The sequence below is a fragment of the Bufo gargarizans genome, chromosome 9 (assembly GCF_014858855.1).
Source record: "Bufo gargarizans isolate SCDJY-AF-19 chromosome 9, ASM1485885v1, whole genome shotgun sequence".
NCBI classification, from domain to species: domain Eukaryota; kingdom Metazoa; phylum Chordata; class Amphibia; order Anura; family Bufonidae; genus Bufo; species Bufo gargarizans.
Genome location: NC_058088.1, coordinates 97,023,338 through 97,044,028, shown reverse-complemented (window position 1 = coordinate 97,044,028; position 20,691 = coordinate 97,023,338). Strand labels below are relative to the sequence as shown.

The window sequence follows — 20,691 nt, the reverse complement described above, 5'->3', positions numbered from 1 at the left end:
TTTTTAGATTTTAATAGTATGGGTGTTTTTTGCACACGACGATGCCCATGATGTGTATTTTTTATTGTTTACATATTCTTATTGACATTTTAGGGAATTAGAATTTTTATATAAACTTTTTTTTTTACACTTTTTTTTTTTTACACTTTTTTTTTTTTGAAATATAGTTCCCAATGGGAATTATTACAAGGAATCATCAGATTGCTTCTCTCAGAAACTCCAGTGCTTTAGCATTGGAGTGTATGAGAGTTTCAATTTATTCCTATGGAGCCCTGCCACAGCAGGGGCTCCATAGAAACGAATGTGCGGCAGCTTCATTCATTCAGGAGGACAGAAGCTGCCGCACAATGCTTCTGCGATTGACCAAGGCATTTCAAGGGTTAAATGTCTGCAACTGCCATTACCGCCGGTCACGGGTATTAGTTTAGAACAGCAGACACCCCGAGGCTATGGTGCACACTCCACTCGCAAGTGGGTGCCGTTTTTAAACGCCCGGCCGCCTCCATAAATTTACGTAGGGCGGTTGGGAAAGGGTTAATTAACACAATAACATTTTTTAATGCATTAAACATTAAAAGGGCCTCTAAATCCAAAAAGCAGGGGATTGTTTAGGGCAGAGCTATTGTTCAGCTAAATATATATCTTTAAAGTTTGGAAATGGTTCCTGATATTTTCTACTAGTAAGGCCCTCATGCACACGACTGCCTATTTTTGAGGTCCGCTAACCGCGGATCCACAAAAAGGAAGCCGCCCATGTGCCTTCCGCAATTTACAGAACGGAACGGGCGGCCCATTGTAGACATGCCTATTCTTGTCCGCAAAACGGACAAGAATAGGACATGCTACATTGTTTTTGCGGGGCCACCGAAGGGAGCAACGGATGTGGACAGCACACGGAGTGCTGTCCGCATCTTTTGCGGCCCTTTTGAAGTGAACTACGGTCATGTGCATGAGGCCTAAGGGTGCAGGAACTTTGAAGTCATGGTCCGAAGAAATTTCATGAAAGAGGAGAAGTTTAATAAGGTTAATGGACTTTGTCTTAAATGTACGATCTTCATAATATCAAAATGACAAAATGTTGGTACCAGTGCATTGTGATTCTTTATTATTTACTTCATATCTGCTATTGTTAGTCTCAATAATAGAAAAATAAGAGTTTTGAATACCACTTGCACTAATGAAATCTTTTTTTTTTTTTTTTTTTTTTTTTTTTTTTTTTTCATCTTGCACAGCTTTTCAATGAGATGATCCAGGAACACAGTTTTACCTTTGAACGAACATCACCAACGTTCAGTGGCATAAAAGAACTTGCAAGACGCTTTGCTTTAACCTTTGGACTTGATCAGCTTAAAACCCGAGAAGCCATCGCGATGTTACACAAGTAATCACTGCTTGGTTTTATTTTTACTATAAGACCTAATCCTGTGTAACATAATTTGGGCACATTTAATAAGAGGCAGCTTTTGTACGCTTGTTACATTCTTTGTAATTCAGCTAGTGTGAGATCTTTTCTGCAAGCAAGGAGACCTTACATTCAAGGTGTCATCTCAGTCTGTGTTTCAGTAAATACCGGTATTCTCCATGACACCGTCAGATCTTGTTTGAAATGCTGTTTAGACCAGAGAAATAGTAACACCTAGCCTAGTAATAACAAGAAGAAACAGCACGATGTGCAGTTCTAAGAAAAGATGCGTTATTTTATGGCGTATACGAGTATATAGTAAAATGGCTTATCAGGAAAGCTGACAGCCCCCTTTAAATGATAGACTATTGATGACTAGTACAGGACCAAGCACAAGGACCCCACACTTCAGCAGAATGAAGGCAGAAATGGGAAGCAAAAAGATTAGAAAGTTGTGTAACTTTTCCTGATTTCTTTGTTTCAACTGTATTAAATACAATTCTTATCTGTTCTTGGATGTCAGCAATGGGATCCCTAATCAGCTCTAGTGTATGGTATTGAGGTGGTTTATGACAGCTTTGTGTAATCCAGTAAGATTTCATGCTGTATGAGTGCTCTGTAGCTGGACAAGGCTGTGGTGGGAATGTCTCCTGGCGGTCACCTTATGATGCCTTCTGGCGTATGGTTACATGTCTGTCTATTTGCTGATCTATCCATGTTACTTTAGTCATCACTATGTCTCTGTAAGTGGCATTGAAAGGCAGGGCGATGCTGACCTCATATTTAGATGTGATTGGCAATGTCCAGAACATGCCTCCCCTGTGGTTTTAATAATATTTAGCCTTCTGATTTCTATTAAGGTTTACTTGTTTATATATTTTTTATTTAAGTCTTAGGTGCTAATGCACACAAATGCATTTTCTTTCCTTGTCCAGTCCGTGTGTTTTTTTTTTTTTGTTTGTTTTTGCGGATGGTATGCGAAACCATTAGTTTCAATGGGTTTGCAAAAAAAATAAAAAAATAATCCTATTATTATAATTATCCGCATTAAGGACAAGGATAGTACTGTTCGATTAGGGGCCAGCTGTTCCGCAAAATACGGAATGCACACGGACGTCATCTGTATTTTTTGCGGACTGAAAAATACATACAGTCGCGTGCATGAGCCCTAAGTCTGTTGTGTATATTTTTATAGGGATGGTATAGAATTTGCCTTTAAAGAACCAAGCCCACAAGGAGATGTCCACCCACCTCTAAACATGGCTTTCCTCGACATTCTCAGCGAGTTTTCATCAAAACTGCTAAGACAAGACAAAAAAACTGTGTAAGTACCAACAGCTATCAGTCGTCTCTCTGTACTGTACATGATATGTATAGAAATTGAAACAATGGCAATCGTATTATGTTTATTTTTTAATAGATACGCATACTTGGAAAAGTTTATGACCTTTCAGATGTCTCTCAGAAGAGAGGATGCCTGGCTTCCACTCATGTCCTATAGAAACTCTTTATTAGCTGGAGGAGATGACGACACTATGTCTGTTATGAGTGGGATGAGTGGCAGAGGCTCTTCAATAAGAAGTAAAAAAGCAAAACCAGCAACAGGCAAACGGAAAATACCAGAAGGTAGTCCATCAGTGCAACTGCAAAATGCATTCAATCTTGCTGTTTTCTATGTTTTATGCCTGTTATGTAATGATATATTCATATATATATTTTTTTTATTCTTTAAGCTGAAGAGAGTAGTAGCAGTGATAGCATGTGGCTAAGCCGAGAGCAAACGATGAATACACCAGTCATGATGCAAACTCCTCAGCTAACATCCACCATCATGAGAGAACCCAAACGATTGCGGCCTGAAGAAAGTTACATGCCAGTTTACCCAATGCAGCCTGAGCATCACCACCCCCCCATCGATTATAAGTAGGCTTTCGTGATAAAATTCCTTAAGCTTTGTATTGCTGTTTTTTTATTTTATTATTATAATTTTTTTCTGGACATAAATTGTTATTAAGCAAAATTGATAACCGCCGCGTGCATAAAATTGTGTTCAGTACACAGGTAACGTGGATGCTTGCCCAACGACAACAAGAAGAAGTAGCAAGGCAACAGCAAGAGAGAGCAGCAATGAACTATGTGAAGCTGCGGAGTAATCTTCAACAAGCCATGTAAGAAACAGATTTTGGAGTCAGATTTGAAGTCAAATAAAAAAACGCCAGTTTAGGGTACTTTCACACTAGCATTATTCTTTTCTCGCATTGAGTTCCGTCCTAGGGGCTCAATACCAGAAAATAACTGATCAGTTTTATCCTAATGCATTCTGAATGGAGAGCAATCCGTTCAGGATGTCTTCAGTTCTGTCTTTTTGACTTTTCAGGACAGAGATAATACCGCAGCATGCTGCGGTTTTATTTCCGTCCAAAATTCTGAAACCCTTGCTGAAATGCAGGATCCGGCATTTTTCCCATTGACATGCATTAATGCCGGCGCGTTCCCATTGACATGCATTAACGCCTGAGTGTTCTGGGAAAATGAATCCGGCATTGCGTTCCGTGCATGCTCAGACCGCAAAAAATGTGAAATAAATAAACGCCGGATCGTTTTTTTCCGGATGACACCTGAGAGACGGATCCAACATTTTTGTGCATTTGTGATACTGATCAGCATCCTGATCCGTCTGACAAATGCCATCAGTTTGTATGCTTTCTGATGGATCCGGCAGGCAGTTTCGGCGATGGAACTGCCTGCCGAATCCTTTGCCGCAAGTGTGAAAGTACCCTTAACCCCTTGAGTTTCAGCGCCGTTTATGTATGGCGAAAGGAGGGGTCTTAAATATGGTGCCCATCAAACAGCAGAGGCCTGAGACTAATGTCTGTGACTGGCAATAGTGTAGATTGCAACATTCAACCCTTTAGATGCCATGGTCAAGCATGACCACAGCATCTATATGCAGAAAAACAGAAAGTGGACAATTCTGGGATAGGACCGGCTCCCCCATGTGGCGATCAGGGTAGCCGTTCCTTCTCTCTGATACACTGTCTCTCTCTGAAGAGACCCAGCATTTCAGAGCTGCAGTTCTTAGAGGCCTGCAAAAAAATATAAAGTTTTAAATCAACCCTCTTTCCTTAGAATTAAAATAAATAAAAAGCATAATGATCATGGGCATTGCTTCGTACCTAAATGCTTGAACTATTAAAATATAAAAATACTTATCCAATACACAATTTTTTTCATTGCTGCACTTATGCACCCCCCCCCCCCCCCAAAAAAAAAGTAATAAAATCTAATCAAAAAGTCACGCACACACCAATGGAATGACTAATAACTACGTGTTGTCCTGCTAAAAAATAAATGAGCCCACATACAGGTCTGTAGACATAACTAACTATAAAAAAATGGAGGGATGAATATGGCAATGAAAAGAAAAAAATGTTAGTGGGTTTTTTTTTCTCCCTTTTTTTTTGTGTGGTATAGTTGTAATTGTACTGATCCAGAGAATGAACGTAAAATGTAAGTTTTACCTCACAGGGAACGCCATAGAGACAAAACCTGTAAAACTGTGCCGGAATTTCTATATCTTTTTTTGTTTTCCTTTTTTCAATTCCACTCCATCACTACTACATTGTATTCCATATTAGATGGTGGCATTAGAAGGTACAACTTGTCCCACAAAAAACAAACCCTCATACGGCTATGTGAACAAAAAAATTAAAAAGTTATGGGTCTGGGAAGACAGTGAAGATAAATGAAAACAAAAAAAAAATCCGGGACTCAAGGGGTTAAGGAACGTGATTGAAGTCTTGGACAGGTTGAGCTTAGATCATATCATTCCCATGCGACTCAGCAGAACCCTGTGCTGCTTTTCAGCCCGACTGTTTTGCACATTTGATTTTTGTCGTTTTTTCCTTCTGCGATAACTATATTATGTAGTATCAATCAGATATAGTTATTTTAATATGTCTGTCCTTGTCTGAAACACATTTTCTTTAGGGGTTCTGGCCACAAGCTTTGCTTATAATTATGATAGAACATATTATTCATACCGTGACTTTTCTCTATTAAGACGGCGTAACCCTGGGCTAATGGAAGATGATGAAGAACCAATTGTTGAAGATGTTATGATGTCATCTGAGGGCAGAATTGAAGATCTTAATGAGGGCATGGACTTTGACACAATGGATATAGACTTAGTAAGTTATGTTGTTTACCTGTGTGTGTATAAAATTATATATATTTATATAACCCAAACCCAAGAAATCTGACTGACTCAGTCCTCAGGATTTCTTAGGGTTCTTTTGAAAAATTGATGTGCTATGGTGATAACCCTGGAAGCCTTGATGGTTGCATAAACAGGTTAAAGGGGTGTCCACAATTATGGACTTGTTTTCTGGGCCTTGGAGCATGTGGTACCAGTTGAAAAACTCTAACTCATGTGCTCCCAGCTGTATTGGTTCTCTGCCTCTATTTGATAATACACTGGTCTATCTGCTTCCGCCGGGTATAGAGGGGGTCATGTGTGCCCCTGTTGCCAATGAGTGGACTCAGTGGTGACATGTCCCCAAGTGGCATGTGACCCAGTAGCGATGTGCTGGTTGGGGACAAGTCACTACTTAGGCTAGTCATTGGCTGCAGCGGCACACATGACCCCCACTGCAATTAGCCTATGGACCGGGATATTGCCAAACAGTATCGGGGAGCAGGTAAATATGAGTTTATCAGCAGGTACCGCATGCTTTAAAAGGCTGTCCAGTTTATTTTTTGTGTGACCCCTATCTTAAGATTCCATTTCCAATCACAGGACTCCAGTGACATTGCATCCACTGGCTTGCTTCTGCATCTTCATGGTTCTTCCTGGTCCTTGCTGCATCACCTTCCTTCTAAGGCCTGTTTCACACTTTTGTTGTGGCTTTCCAGTATTGAGATCTGGCAGAGGATCTCAAAAACCGGGCCAAAACGGAACAGTTTTGTCCCCATTCATTGTCAATGGGCTCATATCTGATCAGGATGCATTCTGTTCCCTCTTGCTGTGTGTTTTGTCCAGTCTGCGAAACGGAACAAACTGGAATCGGCATGAAAGTCAATGTAAGTCAATGGTGCCGAATCATTTTTTTTTTTTGTTAGGTAAAAAAACTGGACGGCCATTAACTTATAACTATTTTCATGCCGGATCTGTTTTTTCAGTTAAGATTTAATACAACTGGATCTGACCGAAACTGATGCATCTGGGTTTATTAAATGGCACTGATCCGTTTAATTCGGGTTTTGAGATTCTCTGCCAGATCTCAAAACCGGAATAAAAAAATCAAGTGTGAAACAGGCCTAATCTACATGGGTGTTAATAGGTGGCATCTGCAATCTCCAGCATCTGATGATGCCTCCTACTCCCCACCCATGAAAATTAGATGGGCAGGAATACAGGCAGAATCATGACCACACAGAAGCAAGCTAGTGGATGCAATGTCACCAGAAGAAACACGGAAGTTATTGGACGGAGTCATGTAATTGGCATCACAATCTGAACATAGGGGCTATGCAGGTAGCATCAATGTGATAGGAAATATGCGATTTGCAGGACAGAGAAAATGTTGAGAAAAACGTGACAATCTCTGTAAATAGAATAAAAGTAAGAATATAAAGAATAAGAATTAATGTTTTGAAGTAACGAAACACTAGTGGCCCAAATATGTTCTGTGTCATTCAGGCCCATTACATGATTGGTTTTTCCCGTGGAACACAATTACAGAGATATAATTAAAATGCATTAACATCGTTTGAAGAATGAGGCATTACAGATTAGATACAGACGTTCAGTTTGTAACACAAAGGCAGAATTTGTCATTTGGCCCCAATTAAATATTTAATTTCCAGGGAGTTAGGAAAGGGACAAGTAGTATTAAAGATCTAGGGAGAAGGGCCTGTGTATAACTCTTGGGTTGAATATATAACCTATAGGTTTCTTTTTGATCCAATAAAAAAAACTATCAGGGAATGTGTCATCAGAAAAGTACCTATTCTTTAAGGCTACTTTCACACTCGCGTTTGGTGCGGATCTGTCATGGATCTGCAGACTGATCCGTTCAGATAATACAACCGCATGCATCCATTCAGAACGGATCCGTTTGTATTATCTTTAACATTGCCAAGACGGATCTGTCTTGAACACCATTGAAAGTAAATGGAGGACGGATACGTTTTCTATTGTCAGAGAAAATGGATCCGTCCCCATTGACTTACATTGTGTGTCAGAATGGATCCGTTTGGCTCAGTTTCGTCAGACGGACACCAAAACACTACAAGCAGCGTTTTAGTGTTCGCCTCCAAAGCGGAATGGAGGCAAACTGATGCATTCTGAGTGGATCCTTAAGCATTCAGAATGCATTAGGCAAAACTGATCTGTTTTGGAACACTTGTGAGAGCCCTGAACGAATTTCACAAATGGAAAGCCAAAACGCCAGTGTGAAAGTAGCCTAAGGGCTCTTTCACACCTGCGTTATTGTCTTCCGGCATAGAGTTCAGTTGTCGGGGCTCTATGCCGGAAGAATCCTGATCAGGATTATCCTAATGCATTCTGAATGGAGAGAAATCCGTTCAGGATGCATCAGGATGTCTTTTTGCTCCGGCCCAAAAAACTGAAGACTTGCCGCAAGGCCGGATCCGGAATGAATGCCCATTGAAAGGCATTGATCCGGATCCGGCCTTAAGCTAAACGTCGTTTCGGCGCATTGCCGGATACGACGTTTAGCTTTTTTTAGAGTGGTTACCATGGCTGCCGGGACGCTAAAGTCCTGGCAGCCATGGTAAAGGGGAGCGGGGGAGCAGCATACTTACCATCCGTGCGGCTCCCGGGGCGCTCCAGAGTGACGTCAGGGCGCCCCAGGCGCATGGATGACGTGATCGCATGGCACGTCATCCATGCGCATGGGGCGCTCTGACGTCATTCTGGAGCGCCCCGAGAGCCGCGCGGATGGTAAGTATACCGCTCCCCGCTCCTACTATGGCAACCAGGAGTTTAATAGCGTCCTGGGTGCCATAGTAACACTGAAAGCATTTTGAAGACGGATTCAAATGCTTTTAGTACACTTGTGTTTTTCCGGATCCGGCGTGTAATTCCGGCAAGTGGAGTACACGCCGGATCCGGACAACGCAAGTGTGAAAGAGGCCTAAAACAGATTTTTATGTTAAACATCTTTCTGAGCATTCACTGCACACACTGGTGGTTTACAGGTATGATTAGAATGGTGTTAAAGGGAACCTGTCACCAGGATTTTGGCCATAGAGCTGGGGACATGGGCTGCTAGATAGCCGCTAGCACGTCTGCAATACCCAGTCCCCATAGCTCTCTGTGCTTTTATTGTGTTAAAAAAACGTTTTGATCCATATGCAAATGAACCTCATATGTGTCCTGTATCCGGAGATTAGTCCAACGGAAAGGAGCCCAGCACCGCCCCGTGTCCTCTGAATCTCCTCCTTGCTGGCTGACGTCACAGAGCTGGAGCGCCGAAATCTCGCGATGCGCAAGCTAGCACATGCGTAGTTCGTTCCCTGTGCTGATGCCAGCACAGGAAATGAACAGGATGCCGACACTGTGCATGCGCTAGCTCGCGCATCGCGAGTTTCTTAATAAATTTAGCATTTTACTCCTTTGGATTTTATACTAAGGCTTAGGGTACTTTCACACTTGCCTTGTTGGAATCCGGCAGGCAGTTCTGCTGCCTGCCGCATCCGGAAATCTGTATGCAAACGGATATCATTTGTAGCCGGATGCGGATCTATCTCACAAATGCATTGCAATACCGGATCTGTCTCTCTGGTGTCATCCGGAAAAACGGATCACATTTTTAAAGGTTTCGCATGCGCAGACCGGGAAACCGGATCCGTTTTTCTGGAACCCTTGGTGCCGAATCCAGCATTAATGCATTTCAATGAAAAATAATGCCGGATCCGGCATTCCGGCAAGTGTTCTGGAATTTTGGCCGGAAAGAGGCCAAATGCCGTAAGAGGGACTGAACTGAAGACACCCTGATGCATACTGAGCAAATTTTCCTGGTATTGAGCCCCTAGGATGGAACTCAAAAACGGATAAGAATAACGCTAGTGTGAAAGTACCCTTAGAAGTACCTTGACTTACTGGTGTGTCAGAGTGATTTAATCGGCATTGCCTGAGTGCGGCTATGCCATCACCTGGTGTCACATTGAAGACTACCTAATTGGGCCGCTGCACGTTATTTTTTTTATACACGGGATCAGTTACTTCAGGGTTATCAATAAACTGATTATAAAACCAGTGAGTTTAAAGGGGTTTTCTGAGATTTAGATTAGCAGAGGTCGGACTCCCAGCACCCCTGCCAATCAGCTGTTTAAAGAGGCTGCGGCGCTCTGTGAACAAAGCGGCCTCTTCCTAGGCCAGTGACATCACGTTAGTCGGTCACATTACCTAGGGGCAGTCAGCCCCATAGAAGTGAATGCGCCTGAGCTTGGTAAGCCGTGAGGAGGCCACAGCGCTCACCAGAACGCAATGGCCTCCTCAAACAGATGATCGTCAAGGGTGCCAGGTGTCGGATCCGTGCCAATTTGATATTCATGAGCTGTCCTGAAGATAGGTCATTCATGTCTAAACTTTTTAGTTTTTTTCCTCCATTACAGATTATTTGTTGTGTAGTCCTGGTTTGCAGTTAAAATGCCTATTCTACTTCTTTTCTTTAGCCGCCATCTAAAAACAGACGAGAAAGAACAGAGCTCAAGCCTGATTTCTTTGATCCTGCTTCAATCATGGATGATTCTGTAAGCTTAAAATATATAATCCCTGCCATTCTGAAAATAATGAAATGAATGTGCTTTGTAATATATGCCGGTATACCCATTGAAAGTAGCCATTTAAAAGTGTAACTAGAGCTTGACGTGGGTTACACTTGATCTGTTTAGTGAAACATGTAGCCAATCATGTACAGGATTATATTGTCTGTGTATATTTTGTATCTGTAATCGAAAACTTTATTCTGTAGTTCAAATTTATTTTTTTAGAATTTGATTTATGTATTGATGTTGCTCTGCTGAAACAGACTGTGCCTGAGTTGGCTAGTGCTTGTAAACTGCACAACTTCTTACGGCCTTAAGGGGGCTTCCAGCAGTTCTTTTTTTAAGATATAAAACAATAAAGAAGCCATGCAAACCAATCTACCACCGCTGCTGTGGTCCCTCTTCCTGGTCCTGGCTCTGCACGCAGGGATGCCTGCTCAGCTAGTCATTGGCCCTTCCAGCATTTCCTGCATGTCAGACTGGGACCAGAAAGGTGAGAGCAACAGGGTATGGTAACCACAGGGGGCCAGTGAGGGGAGTATAGCTACTTTTTTAAAATGTTTAACCCATTGTAATTAGAGATGAGCAAATTTCATATTTTGAAATTCGTTCACACTTAGTTTGGTGGTAAAAGGTGAATTGCGTTATGGATTAGGTTACCACGGACCATAACAATTCTATCATAGAATTGCATTATGGTCCGTGGCAACTGAATCCATAACGCAATTTACCTTTTACCAACAAATGAAGTGTGAACGAATTTCAAAAGCAAAAATTTGCTCATCTGTAATTCTAATGTTTAAAAATATAACACCGCTGGACCCCTTTAAAATTTCTGACATCGATTTAACAGGCTTATACTAGGTTCACATCCATGTTGACTTTCCAGCTTTACAATTCCAGCATAGGAACAGAAAACCTGAAACACCAGATCCAGTATGTGCCGACAGATTCCATTGACTTTAATTGAGTCCATCAGATTCCCAGCAGTGACACTAGACAAAATATTGCTGCATTCAGATATAGATAAAATATAGCGCTTTGCCGCAGATGTGAACCTAGCCTTTTCCAGCTCAAAAAAACTTAATTCTGATTCTCTCTAAGTGTGAACACACACATCTGCAATATCTGTCCCAGATTTTACACTGACTTTATCCCACTAATTCCCTAGTTGCCGTTTTCACACCTAAATTCTGCAATATTTTCATAGCTATCACCTTGATGATGTTCCATGTCGGCTGCTTTCCAGGTGCCTAGGCCAGGGGAGGGAATTTTAAAGGGTTTCTGCAGTTCTTTTAAACTGATGATCTATCATCTGGATAGATTTCCAGCATATGATCAGCGGGTTTCCGACACCCGGGACCCCGCCAATCAGCTGTTTGAGAAGGCAGCGCTGCGGCTTTCTCCGTGTTTACCACAGGCCCAGTGACGTCACAGCTAGTATCACTAGCCGGGCGTGGCTGAGCTCCATTTAAGTGAACATAGCTTTGCCCCGCCCAGGCCAGTGATACTAGTTCCCCGCCGATCAGATGCTGATCTATCCAGAACTGCAGAACCCCTTTAAGCATGGCACACTGATTTTATGATGACTTGTGGATTTAGTACTGGGGATCTGAAGAGAAAAGGTCTAGGTAAAGTCCAGGACAGTTGTTGCGGATGTTGGCGTTCACACATACAGCCCCTCCAGGTAAACTTCAGAAAATGTCTGGATTCCACTGTAAGCCTGCACATGTCTGAACACAGCAGTGAATGTTCTGCAAAATCACAATGGGCGTGTTAATAACATGCTTGTTGTGATATTTTGCATCATGCCACGCTGCACAGGCCCTACCCCATGCCTAAAGTACCCACCCCATTCCTAAGCACCCAGAACATTACCTCTGTATTGAGAATGTGCCCGATCACTACATGTGTGAAAAGGCAACTCTGGTAAATCTCAGGACCTGATATTCTGGAAATTTCCTGGAGTTTGTGTGAAAACCCTTTTAGTTAAAACACAACTTTTATTTTATCAATTATAAATCTAATTCCCTCCACCACTTCCTAATGCTAAAAATACTTTGGCCAGTACTATTACTATCTGTCTCAATAGTATCTATTTCCTGTAGCCCCATTACCCATGACGATGTAAGTTTACGGTGAAACATGTTGGGGGGTGCTTAGGATCCAGTTATATGACAACACGGTACACACGTCCTGCAGGCATGTGGTGAATAAACATTGCCAGAAAATGTCTGCAGGATATCCAGACTATTGAGGTAGCAATAGCACTGGCCCAGAGTATTTTCAACTCCAAGAAGTGGTGGAGGGGAAATTAGGCCCATTTCACACGAGCAAGTTTTCAGCGCAGGTGCAATGCGTGACATGAACGCATAGAACCCGCACTGAATCCTGACCCAGTCCTTTCAATGGGTCTGTGTACATGATCTTTTTTTTTCACGCATCAGTTCTGCATTGCGTGAAAAACGCAGCATGTTCTATATTTAGTTTTTCACGCAGCCCTGGCCCCATAAAAAGTGAATGGGGCTTCAGTGAAAAACGCATTGCATCCGAAAGCAAGTCAAGGATGCAATGTGTTTCTCACTGATGGTTGCTAAGAGATGTTGTTTGTAAACCTTAAGTTTTTTATCACGCACGTGAAAAACACATCAAAACGCATTGCACCCGCGCAGAAAAAACTGAACGCAATCGCAGACCAAACTGACTGAACTTGCTTGCAAAATGGAGGGAGTTTCACTAAACGCATCCTGAACACATCCGGACCTAATCCGTCACTCTCGTGTGAAAGAGGCCTTAGGTGTTTGATTTGATAGAATAAAGGCTACGTTTTAGCTAAGGGAATTACAAGTGTGTTTTTTGAGACGGGATAACTTTTTCACCCTTGAGTAAATGTGACTTAATTTTTATAGCGTTATGACAATTGCACAGTGTGAGTGGGGTCGGTTATGACACAGGGAGAATTGCTTTACATTAACCCCAGCCCTGCTCTAAGCATAATACAGTGTATCCTGGAAAATGTCTGCTTCATGTACCTACTTAAGGCGTTTCCTTATATTTAACCATGTTGGGGGTCCATGAATTGGAGAGCCCTGTTGATTCTTTGATTGAAAGGCTCATGAACCCCCAACCTCTGATACAATCTTCAAATATACTTAAAGCATGGATGTTCCTTAAGCAGATGGTGTGAGCTTGTGTGAGGCCAGTTCTGTTTCCATGTACATGGGGAAATAGGAAGTAGTTTCTTAAAACCTTTACTCATCATAAACGTATGTTAAAAAAGTTGCTGTAAATACAACTCTGCCAAATTAGTCCGAAAAGGAACACAAGAAAAGTTTGTTAAACCACTTCACGTAGAATAACGCATGTTTTTTTTTTTTTCTTCCTCAAACTGTAAGTGCATAGACTTACTGTTGTCATTCACTGCGGTAGACAGCTGATGGCAGCAAAACACATCTTCACATAACATTTCATTATTTATTTATTTATTTTTACTTGCTTTTGCACTATTATTTTGCTACTCTCCAACGTAAAGCCTTTTTTATGTTTTTAGTTTTCCATTTCTATCTATCTACATTTTTACATACTCCTAACTTCCATTTGTTTTTTTTTTCTTCTCTCTAGGTTCTTGGGGTATCAATGTTTTAATACCAGTTCATCTATCAACTCTGTGGTGAAGTTTTTTTAAAAAAAATGGAAGAGAAAGTTTTTAATGACAGATTTGTGGTAGATAAAATGAAATTCTGTACAGAATTTTCTCTAAGGAGAATTTGATATGCTTACCAAGATTAAGTGCATTGAGGGGCAGTTTTGAATGCCTGAAAAACTAAAACTATAAAGGACAAGTAAACAGTTTGCAAATAAGCTACAATGTATTATTTTGGAAAATAAATCTTATTTATATATCTTTAGGTTGTCCAGTTATGACGCCCTTTCTTTTATTTTATTTTGTCTATTTCAATTAAAAAGAAATCCCGCCCGTGAGTAGTGTTGACTGTGTTAACACTATGAGGAAACTGATTAGTGTTTACATCTATGACCTGGTATGGTTATGAATAGTTTTCCTATGTTTTTAACATCATGCCATTTTAATGGGTTTCCAATATGTTGCAAACAGTGAATAATTTTGACCATTTTGTTTTAAATGCGTGTGCCCATTTTTATTTTTTTTCTAACTATTGTGTTGATGGAAAGGAGCCTTACTGAAAGCCTTTTTCCCCACAACTGCCCGAAGGTATCGAAACATAACCATGCTCACTCATTAACCAATCTAAAAGTTTGCTTGTCCTTTAAGAAACATGTAATGTCGTGAAAATCCTTCCAGTAGTGCCACTGTATTTTGTCTCCAAATAAAAAGCTTATTGTAGTATGTTTGCAGAAAAAAAAGAAAAAAAAAAAACTTTAAACAGAAATTATACAGCTTATTAGAGTGTGGGAATAGGGTTCTAAATTTTAAATAAAATGATATATATATATATATATATAAATTGGTGCTGATTTTATAATTGCGCAGTTTGTTTAGTTTTTTTCTTACTTTTAAATTCCAAGTTAAAAATGAGGTTTCAGAAATATATTGAAAGTTTTAACAATGTTTAAAATAGTTGAAGCGTGAATATTCGCTTTAAAATGATTTTTAAATTTGTATTTTATATTGTTTTATCTATTTGTCTTTGCAAGCAGTCTTCAGGTTAAGTATACTTCCAGCAGGTTACAGTACATTTCTTCTATTTTTAAATTAGTTTAAAAACCTAGAGAACTCGTAAAAAAACACTTAGCTTTATTCTATAAAAGCTTTGTTCCACACGTCATCCTTAGTTCACAACTACTAGTCAATATTCACCATCCGACATCAACTCATTTTGCCAGGCTTAGGCAGCTAGACATTAAAGTAAATTTAACTTATATTTCATTGTGTATATTTTTGTCAGTTGTCTTTCATTTTCTGAGGTTTAAAGTCATTCCATGCCTTATGCTTGCAATACACAAACTTCTCTTGTGGACAAAAAAAAAAAAAAAAAACGAAAAAAATAAATAAATACAAAAAAAAAATGCTGTTAATTAAACAAAATAACAATCACGTTTAGGCTGTGGTAGCCAAAAACCATAAATTATCTAGATAATTCTAAAATATAATTATTATTTTTTGAACATCATAGTTGTAACAGAACCCGATATGTCGAAATCATGTTACATAAGTACTCCGTGTCTGAAATGACTGCCTACCCTACCTTCACACCACTGCATTTCCTAGAACTGCTAAAAAGACTGTGTATATACCATTTTAAAATTAAGTTGATTTTTTTCTTACTCTAAGCAGAGTATATCTTTGTGAAAGCAGTTCCTACAGCTTTGTTTTCAACCAGCTAAAATGTTTTATATATTTACCTAACCTGTTGTCCTCCACATTCTATTGTCCTCTGTACTGTTTTCTGATTTGTATTTATGTCTTGAGACAGTAACTTTTTGAATAAAAATAAACCTACAGTATATCAAGTTTAGTTCTATTTAATGTGTTGAAAGTACAATATTTGATTTGCATCAAACATATTTTATATATTGTTTTTTTTTCATAGTCAAATGTCTGGCAGAAAGTGTTCTGCCCCATGTAATTTTCAGCTTTTCTATGACTGACCAGACAACCAGTATTTAAAGGGGTTCTGTCATCAGAAAAATCGTTATGTAGCTGGATAACATTAGCGATGTGCTAATGTCAGCAGTACATAACTGTATGATTTATGTCTCCCTGCCTGCCGCCGTTCACGCTAAATAATGACTTTTATAATATGCATATGAGCCTCTGGGTGCTAGTGGGGTGTTGCTGCAGCACCTAGAGACTCCGTCCTCTCACCATTTGGCACACCCTTGTAAAGGTGATTGACAACTTCTGTCTCTTCCGTGCCCCGCAAATCCCGCGCATGCACTGTCCATTTTAGTATTGGGCGCAGTGAGTGAAGGACAGCAGCATCGCTAAAGTCAACTTTGGACTTACAGAAATAACATCACTTTTCCCCAAAAAACATGACAAGAATATTTTGTATAGACCTCGTCCCACCACCACAAGTCTGTCCCAACCATGCAAAGGCAACTTTTTTTGCTTTCCATATTCATTTGACCGGTATCAAACAAATGGGTGATTTCTTACATCAGCTGTCCCAGCAAGATTTTGTTTAACTCTTGAATAAACCAAAATTAATTCCATTCTACAAAATAAATAAAAAAGCTGCAGCGGTCATGTTCCCCCATTGACGGATGTTGTTTTTGAATGAGAGGAATACTCTGCCCGGGAGACACAGACACTGAACCCAGTGGAGATGACCAGGTAAGTATGATCACCACGGCAGGTCGGCCACTCTGGGAGGTCTGTATTATTATTGGATAACTCTTCAGCTATGAGCCTGTTTTGGGCCCTAATGACCAAGATTTGGGGGTTTATTTATCCAACTGGTGTAAAGTAGAACTGGCTTAGTTGCCCATAGCACCCAATGTTTGGAAAATGAAAGGTGGAATATGATTGGTTGCTATGGGCAACTAAGCTAGTTTCTTTTTACACCAGTTTTATAAATGCCCCCATTAGGTTTTTTTTTTTTTCAACCCTTCTAAAATAGCACAACTTTTTATATTTCATTATCGCTGTTTTTGTGGGCCAAGTTGTGTCTTTTAACACCTTTCCTCCCAGCGCCGTAATAGTACGACACAGCGGGACGTGACTTCTCGTTGGGGTCCATTCACTAGTCTTTAGTACATTGCGGATCCACAATACACCTGGCCGGCACCCCCATAGAAACGCCTATTCTTGTCCGCAATTGCGGACAAGAATAGGACATGTTCTATTTTTTCCCCGGACCGGAAGATTGGCTGCGCGCTCCGGAAATGCGTATGCGGAGACCACATAGTATGCTCGCTGCATCCATTCCATCCAAATAGAGAATGAATGGGTCCGCACCCGTTTCGCAATTTGCGGAACAGATGAGGACCCGTTATTACGGACGTGTGAATGGAGCCTTAGATGCGGGTGGGTGCAAGAGCTGCGCCCGGCCGATCAGCGGCGGGGTCCAGCAGTCACTGATAGCTGTACCTCAGCTGTAAGCGCCGACATCGGTGAAAACACAGATATCGGCGCATTGAAACTTGTCCGTGCAGGGATCGGAGCAGCCCTGTCACAGCACCGATAGCAGGGAAGGCAGCCCAATGCCTTTGTGGCTGCCTTCCATGTAACCCCGTGAGGTCCAGCCCCCTGGATCTCACAGGAAGCAGGCTGTGTTTTACTCTGGTAATACCCTTACAGCCAATGCATTACACTACAGAAGTATTGGAATGTATTGTAAAGGGGATCAGACCCCCAAAAGTTAAAGTCCCTGAGTGGGACAAAAATACGTCTCTCCTCCCCCCCCACCCCCCCCCCCCCCCACCCCAAAAAAATAAAATAAAAAAAATAAATTCAAGTGAAAAGAAAAAAGCATCATTTTCCCAAAATCAAGTATTTTTTTTAAAATAGGGGGGAAAAAAAGGAAAAGTAGACATTAGGTATTGCCGCATCCATATCGACCAGCTCTATAAAAATATCACATGACCTAACCCCTCAGGTGAACATCGTCAAAAAAATAAAATAAAAACTAACTACTTTTTGTCACTTTACATCATTAAAAGTGCAACACCAAGCGATCAAAAAGGCATATGCCCCACCAAAATAGTACCAATCTAACCGTCACCTCATCCCACAAAAAATGAGCTACTACCTAAGACAATCGCCCCCAAAAAATAAAAATTAACTATAGCTCTCAGACTATGGAGACACTAAAACATAATTTATTTTGTTTCAAAAATGCTTTGTGTTAAATGTAAAAAAAAAAAAAAGTAGACATATTAGGTTTCGCGTCCGTAACCACCTGCTTTATAAAAAAAAAAAAAAAAAAAATCACATGATTGAACACTGTAAAAAAAAAAAAATAATATATATATTTGTCAAAAAAGCTATTTTTTTGGTCACCTTATATCACAAAAAGTGTAATGGCAAGCGATCAAAATAGTAACAATCAAACATCATCTCATCCCGCAAAAAATGATACCCTACCTAAGATGATCTCCCAAAAAATAAAAAAAGCTATGGCTCTCAGACTATAGAGACACTAAAACATGTTTTTTTTGTTTCAAAAACTATATCATTGTGTAAAACTTACATGAATAAAAAAAAAGGATACATATTGGGTATTTCCACGTCAGTAGCGACCTGCTCTTTAAAAATATCACATGACCTAACCCGTCTGGTAAACACTGTAAATAAAATAAAAACTGTGTCAAAAAAGCAATTTTTTGGGGGGTCACCTTACATCACAAAAGTGTAATATAGAGCAACCAAAAATCATATATATCCTAATATAGTGACAAAGCGGCTTTAAATTAAAGCCTTTAAGATATACTCTGGTGCTCTGAATCAAAGTACCCCCAGGGGTTAATATCCACGCGTGACTAGAGACTAGACGCTGACACATAGATGGTCAATGCAATCTCTACTTTATTACAGAAATTAAGCAATATATACATCTTCAGAAAAGGGCAGTACTTTCTGAGGCCCAGGCATTATTTCATTGGCTCAAAAGAAAGAACGGACAAGAGAAGAAGAGATAACACTCTAGCGTCTGCGCACTGTGCACTACTTTGGAATGTGAACTAATGTAAACATCTGGTTATCGCTGCCATGTTGTAATGGTGTCTATCCTAACAAGAATACTGCACGCGTCATATATGACACTTCAAAGAGGTGTTCTTCTATAGGCAGTGAGTAATGTGTGTGTGTATCATATTCATCCAGCTAAGGGATTGGCTTAAGCATCCTCTCACAGTGCACACATCTTCTTCATAGTTATTACTTTACATTCCCCATATGTCTACTTCATGTTTGGATCATTTTGGGAATGATATTTTATTTTTTGGGGATGTTACAAGGCTTACAAGTTTAGAAGCAAATCTTGAAATTTTCAAAAACCTAATTTTTAGGGACCAGTTCAAGTCTGAAGTCACTTTCTGAGGCTTACATAATAGAAACCACCCAAAAATTACCCCATTCTAGAAACTACACCCCTCAAGGTATTCTAAACCTTCTATTCAAGTTATTGGCAAATAGGATACAAATTTTCCATTTTAATTCATTTTTTCCAGTAACAAAGCAAGGGTTAACAGCCAAACAAAATGCTATATTTATTGCCCAGATTCTGTAGTTTGCAGAAACACCCCATATGTGGCCGTAAACCTACTGTATGGGCACACAGTAGGGTGTAGAGGGAAAGGTGTGCCATATGGTTTTTGGAAGGCAGATTTTGCTGGACTGGTTTATTTACACAATGTCCCATTTGAAGGCCCCCTGATGCACCCCTAGAGTAGAAACTCCATAAAAGTGACCCCATTTCGGAAACTACGGGATAAGGTGGCAGTTTTGTTGGGACTATTTTTAGGGTACATATTATTTTTGGTTTATCTATATTACATTTTTGTGTGGCAAGGTTACCAGAAATAGAAATTTCATCTTCATTTGCCAATAACTCTTGTGGGACACCTAAAGGGTGAACGACGTTTGTAAAATCAGTTTTGGATACCTTGAGGGGTGTAGTTTCTTAGATGGGGTCGCTTTTAGGAGTTGGATGAACAATTCTGCTACTTTTTTTAAATTTCTTTATGCTGTTTACTGTCCACAATAAATAATGTGACAGTTTTATAGCACCGGTCAATACAAATACATTTCCTATTGTTTTTTATTTCAATAAATAAGTATTTCTCGCCCATATTCAATGGGGGACACAGGAACCGTGGTTATATCTATGTCCTCTAGGAGGCGTTTACACTAGTCAGCTATACCCCCCTTGTTGTGCTTTTTCATAAGTGTAAACATTTATATTTACTTATTTTAGTTATAATGGGTATTCATTGCCTTTAAGAGCAATGTTGATTTATATTCACTGTTTTGTATGGATTTTCATGGAGGCCGAAGTAAGTCCATGAGAAGATTACTGTGCTGTTCAAAAGCTACTGTTATTATAACAATATATTATACATTTAGAAAGTTAGAAGATACACCGCACCTGCAGATTCTGAGGCTTCATTTTTTTTCCTATCTGAACATGAATTCCACAGTGTGAGAATGGTCTAGATGTTCCTCAAAGTATATATTCATGTATCGAAGTTTGTCCCTCAGCCCTGAGACAAGGTTTCAGATGTCAGAGGTGTGAAGTGTTGAAAATATTAGGCATGTATGAGTTAACCCTTAATGGTATGATGCTTATTGCTTATACAACAGTGCCATCTAGATATAAGCGGTTAATACTACATCAGTAGCAAAATTGCATTCTGGGTAGTATTATGACGCCATGCTCCTTATCAATGCACACACCCCTCCAACAATGATTGGAAAGTTCCAAACTCGGAGGGCGTGTTCATCTGATAAGTTTTGGGTTAAGAAACCAGTTACCAGAGAGAAAAAAAAAAAAGGGAGAAAAGGAAAAAAA

General features: G+C 40.1%; 1 protein-coding gene across 4 annotated transcripts in view; it reads left to right on the top strand.

Moving 5' to 3' along the window:
• STAG2 (stromal antigen 2) overlaps positions 1-15,688 on the top strand; it is a 127,953-nt gene extending 112,265 nt beyond the window's left edge. For all 4 annotated transcript variants that reach the window (XM_044305299.1, XM_044305298.1, XM_044305302.1 and 1 more), the window contains exons 28-35: positions 1,233-1,381; positions 2,598-2,726; positions 2,823-3,028; positions 3,136-3,325; positions 3,457-3,570; positions 5,466-5,592; positions 10,106-10,183; positions 13,820-15,688. In XM_044305299.1, the coding sequence (XP_044161234.1) occupies positions 1,233-1,381; positions 2,598-2,726; positions 2,823-3,028; positions 3,136-3,325; positions 3,457-3,570; positions 5,466-5,592; positions 10,106-10,183; positions 13,820-13,843 (1,017 nt within the window). In that variant the 3' untranslated portion in view covers positions 13,844-15,688. The remainder of the gene's footprint in view (positions 1-1,232; positions 1,382-2,597; positions 2,727-2,822; positions 3,029-3,135; positions 3,326-3,456; positions 3,571-5,465; positions 5,593-10,105; positions 10,184-13,819) is intronic.
• The last annotated feature ends 5,003 nt before the right edge of the window (positions 15,689-20,691 follow it).